Source organism: Populus nigra, chromosome 18 (genome assembly GCF_951802175.1).
Source record: "Populus nigra chromosome 18, ddPopNigr1.1, whole genome shotgun sequence".
NCBI lineage: Eukaryota > Viridiplantae > Streptophyta > Magnoliopsida > Malpighiales > Salicaceae > Populus > Populus nigra.
The window spans coordinates 8,277,223-8,285,450 of NC_084869.1; the positions used below are offsets into that span (position 1 = coordinate 8,277,223).

The window sequence follows — 8,228 nt, forward strand, 5'->3', positions numbered from 1 at the left end:
ACACAAACTAAAGAAGGTAAGGAAGATATTGTAGCTATTTTTACTTTTTATTATTTTACAATTCATCATGGATTGTAATGATGATTTTAAAAATATTTAATTTGATATTTAAATTTTGTTTTTGCACAAATAAGTTTTTTTTAGCTCAAATTAAAGCTAAATTGCATATTATTTTAGAGGTGATTGTTGAATTGAAAGATAGGAATCTATAATAGCAAAAACAAGTAAAATAAATGGTATGTCAGTAATTTTTTTAAAACGTTCATTTTAGTCCTGTATTTTTTTAAGTCATTTGGTTACTCAGTGTATATATATATTAGTAGCAAATTTTTTTTCTTTTTATTTTTAGTGGATAAGAGAAAAGAGGTTCTCAGATTCCAGCTTAGAAATAAAAAGTTGTTGTTGAGAAAGATTTCGACCACCAAAAGATTCCATATGACAAAGGGTGTTAAGACTAGGTGTTTTTTTAACCTTAAAAGATCTAAAAACATATCTGAACTCAAGAAGATTTTTTATTTTGGGTTAATTTTGGGTTTTGTACCTTTTCTTATATTTTTTAAAAGGCATAAATTGGTTTAATAAGGTTCCTAAGGTATTCCTAGGTTTTTGGGTTAAGAATGGTTGAAAATGAGTTTTTTAGGTAAAAAAAAAAGGCACATAACTCTTGTTGTAATATTAAATATCTTGATCAACGTTGGTATCTTGATTTTTTCAATTATATTTTTATTTATTTACATAATGGTTCGTGATTTATTTATAATTTTTTTATTTACTTTTATGATTTTTAAAAATAAAAAAACGCATGGAAAAATTCTACATATTCAAGTTTTTTTTTATCATGTATTAGTGTTTTCATTTTAATCCTTATTCTTATAATTTTTTTTCTTAAATCTTTTATTGTTTTTAATTTCAATCTTCAATTCAAGTTAATAGTGTATTATTTTTATTTAATTATTTTGGTTCTTCGGTTATATATATATTATCGTTTGCTATTGTTGTCTTTTTTTGTTTTCTCATATGATTCAAATAAAGCTAATTTATTTAGTTGGTCGGGACTGTAACCCAAATTATTGGAAATTTAAGAAAAAATAAGGAAAGAAAAAACCTGGCAGGCTGACCCGGTTGACCCGACAAAACCTGATTGAAACCTGTTGACTTTGTTTTTTGTTTTTACTAAAACGTTGTCGTTTTGATTTTTTTTTTTAAGAATTGACCCGGTGATCCGGTCAAAACCCGGAACTCAGACTTTGAACCGGGCCGAGTTTAAAAACTTTACAAAAAACACTTGAAAATAGATTGTTTGGGTGTAAAACACTCATGCTCTGACTTTCTAGGTACCAGAGGTCACGAGAATTTGGATAAAGTAAGCAATGCATTGCATACTATTTTTTTATATACATGCATAACTTTTAAATTTAATTTTTTATATATATAAAATACCATTATATTTATTTTTTATATTAAAAAAAAATTATTCAACCTACAAGCAAATTACAATTCAAATAGCTAATAAATTCTAAAAGAAATAAGAATTGGCCTCGGATCCTGCCCCAAAACCACAAGTCTATCCCCTTAAAGCATCCAAAAAACAAAACATGGACATTGGTTTTATCTGAAACCAAGTCTATCCACAAACTCTTTTAGAGGATCGGTCCAAATTCACCGGTGATAGGTCAACGCCAACTCTGTACACAAAAAGTAAAAGAAACTTTGAAATTAAAATGGAGGCGACAAGGATGATCCACCTTGAGTGGTGGAGGGCCAATCTTATATGAGAAGTATTTTATAGTTAGATACATTTTTTATTTACTTCTATAACAACGGTTGATGCATCAATAACAGCAATCGCGACCCATAATTCCTCCTGCTGGCTGGACTCCGCCACTTGTTCCTCCTTTGTCTCCGGCTTTATTTGAAATTGTATTAAGAGTTGTGATGTAAAATGTTTTTTTTATATATTAAAATAATAATTTTTTGTTTTAAAAAATTATTTTTAAAATCAGCATATTAAAACAATTATTTTATAAATCAATTTTGTTTAATAAAGAGAGAGATAAATGAAAAATTATCTACATGATAAATGTAATTTTCCCCACATAAAATTATATATTTTATTATATATCAGAGGTTTGAAGTTGAGGTATCTTAGAATTTTATTGGTTCAGTGTGTATCAAATGTTTGGATTTTTGGACATTAACAATTAAATGTATAAGTTTTAATTTTAATCTATTAAGCCATTCATCCATAAAAAAAAATACTAAATAAGATCAATGTTTCTCTACAAAACACTTATATTTTACTGTGGATTCACCAAATAAAATGAATGTTTTGCCCTCCACAGTAAAACTCAAAAAACTTGCTTCCACGAGAAAAATAATTTTTCTCACGTTATATTTAACTATATTTAACGAGGATATATTGGTATTTTAATCTATTATTGGCATAATATAATATCTCAAATACCCTTAAAAGAACAATTTGATTAACTATTGACAAGGATATTTTTGGATTATCCTAATTTAAAAGCTCAGTAAAATAACAAATTATTCTTAAAACCTAACATGCATGAAGGAGCTTTTTAGTATTTTCACCATAATTTTTTTTATTATAATTAAGTAGGGTAATGGCAATCTTATCTTTCAATAAATAAAAAAAATTATTAATACGTGATACACACGCAACAAGTAAGAGGAGCCCACACCTTTCAAGAAATGCTTGGGGGCTCATCTAGCACCACAGCACCATGCAACTCTTTTTACAATGGAATTGGGAGTGGCACACTAAGATCTTCATGGTAGATGAGTGCATGTCTATAATAGATTGATGATGTGGTTACAGTGAATTTTTTTCTTTTACTCACTCTTTTCACGAAAATATATTTTTTATATATTCAATTTGATTATTATTCATTTAATTATTATTTATCTTATTTTTATTAATTTTTTTCCTGCAATTTAGCCTATCATCATTTGATTTTATATAGTTTTTATTTCAAATTTGATCTTTTTTTAATTTCTATTTTTTAATTTAGCCACACATTTGATGAATGTTTTTAATTATATCTCTTAGAATTAGATTTCAATTTATTTTTATGTTAAATTTGATCCTCATTTTTATTGCTATTTGTTTTATTTTAAATCTTTTTTTTGATTACTTTTTTTCTTCTAATTTCATCTCTTAGTATTTTTTATTGTTATTTTTTTAGTTTTTCTTCTATGGCATTAGTCCTGAGCTGAAGACAAGGATTACGAGTTTAGGATATTAACACGGGTTAACTTCAATCTTCATTTAGGTTCTTTTAAAATTTGATTTTTTTTTCCAATCTCATCCTTCAAAGTTTAATTTATTGTGAATTGGTATTCGTGTTTTTTTTTTTCTATCTGCAAGGTTATTTCAATTCTATGTCCATAGTCGGAGTTAATGGGTTAATCAAGGTTGGCTTGAAGTTTTTTTTTCATTGTTTTTTTTCATTATTTTTTTAATTTTGCCTTTCAATATTTAATTATTTGCTAATTGAATTTTATTGTTTTAATTAATTTGTTTTTAATAAGGTTATCCTGATATTACAGTCAAATCAGATATTTAACATACTAACCCGAATGAGTTCGAAGTTTTTTTTTTATTAATTTATTTATTATCTTTATATTTTTTATTTATATCATCAAAATTATACAAGCTTATTACCCCAATCAAATTAATTACTTGGATCTTTATTTTTTTTCTTGAAAAGACGTATATCGCCTTAATATTTTTTTTTAATAATAGAAAAAATTTAGACCAGCCCGTATGTATAGTAACGCAGGCCACTATCCAATTAATAACTATATAAATAAAGTCTTTTGTTGTATATTAATTAATAATTTACGTACGTGTATGTGTATGTTAAATGATGTCGCATATAACAACAAATCTTTACAGCAAAAAGGGTCAGTTCGCATGCGGAAGTATATAAATATGGTTATGTTTTACTAAGTTTAGAAGACCTTTCTTTAAAAATATGTTTGTAAGCAAGAGATTTAGAATATAGACTAGTTTATAGCTGCACGCGACAATACATGTTAGATTGGTTTTTTTTTTTATTATTGTAAAAAATATTAAAGCTATAATAAATTATTTGATATTATTATTAAACTTAATTTATCGTATTAATCTTTAAATCTCCAAACATAATTTATTGTTTAACTCGAGTTTAAAATTAAACCTAAATATTTTACTTTGATATTATCCAATCGACTTGCTAGGTGCAAAAATGACCTAAACTATTAGTAAAATGTATTATTTGGTTTTGAAAAAAAAATTCAAGATATATATATATGAGAGAGAGAGAGAGAGACGATGACATATTATATCGATCTGGACTCTTGGTTTAACCTGTGTAATGGATTCCATTGGATTTTGATAATTTTTTTAAATATTTTTATTTAATTATATAATAATAAAAATAAATATTTTTAAAATTAAATATCAACACATTTATTTGAGTTTACAGTAATCTTATAAAAAAGCAAACAAAAATAAATTATGAAGATCAATTTAAAAGTAACTAAATGGTAGCATGTTTGTATGAAATTGTGATAATATCATAAACTAAAATAAATTATAAAGGTTAATTTAAAATTAATTAAATATTAAAAAAATAAAATAAAAAATTTAAATATGAAATGAGAAGAAAGAATGAGAGGTGGCATATAGTGAACACCTTCAAGTTTCCCAAATGTGTAATATGTAATTTTTGGTTTTATTCGAAGTATAAAATGTCAAGATTGCCACCGCTAATTAGAAAGGGACTTTTATTTGTACCTTTGGTTTTACCTTTGCCTTCTTCTGCCTCGTTGTCATCTACGATCACAATTCTCTTCATGTCCCTCGTTGTCATGTCGTGCTTGTTTACGATTAAAAACATTAATTAATAAAATATATTTTTTTATTTTAAAAATAATTTAGCTTAATTTTTCAAAAATATTTTCTTTTATTTTAGATATAAAATAATTTCTTATAATTATAAAATATTTAAAAATATATTATTATTTATTAATTATATTAAATTTGATCCTTAATCTTTTAATTGCTATATATTTTATTTTAAATATATTTTATTTATAATTTCATTCTTTAGAATTTAACTTTCATACCAATTTTGATTTTTATATTTTTTAATTAATTTTTTATCTATTATATTTGTTTCTATTTTTTTATTGCTATTTTTTTATTTAAAATAATTTGTAAAATTAAGTTATTTTTTCAATTTCATCATCTTTTAATTTTTTTTATTTGTAAGATTTGATCTCTATTTATTTAATTCTTATTTTTTTATTTAAAATTATAAAATTGATTTTTTTAATTTTATCCTTTTTTTTATTTGTCAGTTTTGGTCTTTATTATTTTAATAAATTAAAAAATATTAATAATTTATTTTTCATGATATAAAAAAATATTAAAAAAATATTGTTTAATTAATTTTTTAATTTAAATAAGCTTCCAAAATAAAATTATTTCCAGGAAACAAATGTGCAAGGCGAACAAGATTTAGGGATGGGAGGGGTAAACATGTCAGTACAAAAGCGCACAATGTCTGTCTCTGGGCTATTATAATCCCATCAAACCCCGCAGAGAAAGAAGAGTCTCTCTTTCAGATTCCATTTCTCTGCTCCGTCTCCACTGTCTAGCAGGCCTCTACCTTCAAAAAAGAATAGAAAAGAAAAAAACAGTGAGACATCTGATTGTGTCCCTTCTCCTGCTTCCCTCTCCGTCAGCACCTCTCATACTGGAAAAACAATTCAAACCTCTCCTCTTTCTTTCTCCCTCTGAAACCAAACTTTCCTTCTTCTGAGTGATGGGTGTGAGCTGCTCCCGGTGCTCCCACACTTCCCACATCACAGAAATCATCATCACCAGTTTCTTTCGCCACAAATCTTAAGACTGATTAATTAAGATAAAAACGTTAAATAGAGATCATTCAGTCCTGGAATCTGGTTCTTTCAGTGTTTGACCAGATACTTTATATAATATAGCTGCGATGGCAGCTTGATTAAACCTGTATCAGCAGGAAAGTTTTTAGAAAAATCATGGCGGCTTGTGGTGGTGGTGGTGGTGGTTCTAATCCCAATTTGTCTGTTTTAGTTCAAAGCCAAAGAGGCCCTTGTGCTGCTTCTCAACCTCTTGAAGCTTTTTTCCTTTCTGGCTCTTCTCCTTCTTTTCTTGGTATTCTTTCTAATTATCTATTTGCTTTACTTCCTGTATTAAAAAAACTGTTCCTTGTTTCTTTTCTTTTCCTTTTCTTTTTCTTTTTAATTCTGTTAATTCCTGGTGTTTCAAACTTATGATTTGATTGATAAATAAAAAATTCAGGTCGTTTGAACCTCAATTACCTCTATATCATCCTCTCTTTACTTTTTAATTTGGTGATTTGTTTTTTTTTTTTAATCTTTTGATGAATATAGGGAGGATTTTTTTTATGATTATTATTTTAACTCGTTGATGCTCAAAATATCAAATTAGATTTCTCTAGTTTATCTCCTATAAGATTTTTATATATGATTGCAGTAAATATCCTATCTTTTATTAAACGTTTGCTCAATGGATGCCTTCTTATTCGGCTATAGTGTTTTTTTTCCGCTTTTTCTTGAATTCTTGATAAAATTTATTTTTTAAGAATTCAAGATGGAAATCAATTGAACCAAAATGATTGCTGATTTCTGCATGTAGCTCTTGTGATTGATTGAAACATGGCCTTTGACTTGTGGTGTGTCAATAATATAGGTTCAAGATCCATGATGAGTTTTGCAGATGTTCACCAAGCGAATGGATCAACTAGACCGTTTTTCCGCCCATATGATCACGAAGACAACGGCGACGATGATTTGGATGAATATTTTCGTCAACCTGAAAAGAAGAGGAGACTTACTGTTGATCAAGTTCAGTTTCTTGAAAGAAGTTTTGAGGTTGAGAACAAGCTTGAACCCGAAAGGAAAATCCAGCTGGCGAAGGATCTTGGCTTGCAGCCTCGGCAGGTTGCCATATGGTTTCAAAACCGCCGGGCAAGATGGAAGACGAAACAGCTTGAAAAAGATTATGAGGTTCTGCAATCTAGCTACAATGGCCTTAAGGCTGACTACGACAACCTCTTCAAGGAGAAGGAGAAACTAAAAGCTGAGGTAAATAAACACAGTCCTTTTGTAAGAGAATTCAACAACCTTGCTGCTATACTCGTTTAGCATTGATGTGAAATAATATTATACTATGGTATAATTGTTTTCAGGTTAATCTTCTCACCAACGAGTTGCTCCTTAAAGAGAAAGAGAAAGGAAGCTCAGAATTGTCTTATAAAGATGCATTATCTCAAGAGCCACCCAAAAAGGCAATAGCCGATTCAGCTTCAGAGGGTGAAGTGTCGAAAACTTCAACCGTGGTCTGCCAGCAGGAAGATATTAGCTCAGCCAAAAGTGATATGTTTGATTCAGACAGCCCACATTTTGCGGATGGGGTACATTCCTCACTCTTAGAGGCAGGTGATTCTTCACATGTCTTCGAGCCCGACCAATCGGATTTATCACAAGATGAAGAAGATAACTTGAGCAAGAGTCTTTTGCCTCCGTACGTCTTTCCAAAGCTTGAAGATGGTGATTACTCTGACCCGCCAGCAAGTTTTGAAGATCATGCCTTTTGGTGCTGGTCATACTAAGTTGCACTTGGTATATAACATGGTTTCTGTGTCTTTCTTCTTGTTTACAGCTTGTTAATCATTAAGCAATAATCCCAATCCAAATGTGGTGTTGGGTTCTGGTTGTAGTTGGAAATGATGGTCTTTCCCCTCCTGTAATCTTGTTTTTGCTGGGGTACTCTTTTGTTTGAGTTAGATGGAGCTTTTCCGAACCGATTGTAAATGAATTTCCCTTGCAGTTTGTTTGGGAAGGTAATGCATTTCTTGTATTCGAAATAGTCTCGAGGATACTGCTCCTTGATTGCTACGTTTAGCTCATTGATTAAGCAACTCGTCGACTATCTTTAACACTATCAAATTTGTTGTGGTTACGTTCACATGTATTAAAGGTTTTTTTTCTCAGAATACTCTGTGAAAAAACATCCGGGAGGTTGGTGGGTTTTTTTTTTTAATATGAAGTTAGATAATAAGACGAGAGAGAGGTAAGGGAATAACGAATATGGCTTGTCTCCCTTTCTCAGTTTGTCCGTTCCCAAACCCGTTTAATATTGAGTTGTGTTATGATTC

General features: G+C 28.7%; 1 protein-coding gene across 1 annotated transcript; it reads left to right on the forward strand.

The window, feature by feature from the left end:
* The first annotated feature begins 5,586 nt into the window (after positions 1-5,586).
* LOC133678584 (homeobox-leucine zipper protein HAT5-like) lies at positions 5,587-7,939 on the forward strand. Its single transcript, XM_062100952.1, has 3 exons — positions 5,587-6,202; positions 6,761-7,155; positions 7,260-7,939. Exons 1-3 carry the CDS (start codon positions 6,067-6,069, stop codon positions 7,680-7,682), a joined length of 954 nt encoding a protein of 317 aa, XP_061956936.1. The 5' UTR covers positions 5,587-6,066; the 3' UTR covers positions 7,683-7,939.
* Positions 7,940-8,228: the final 289 nt, after the last annotated feature.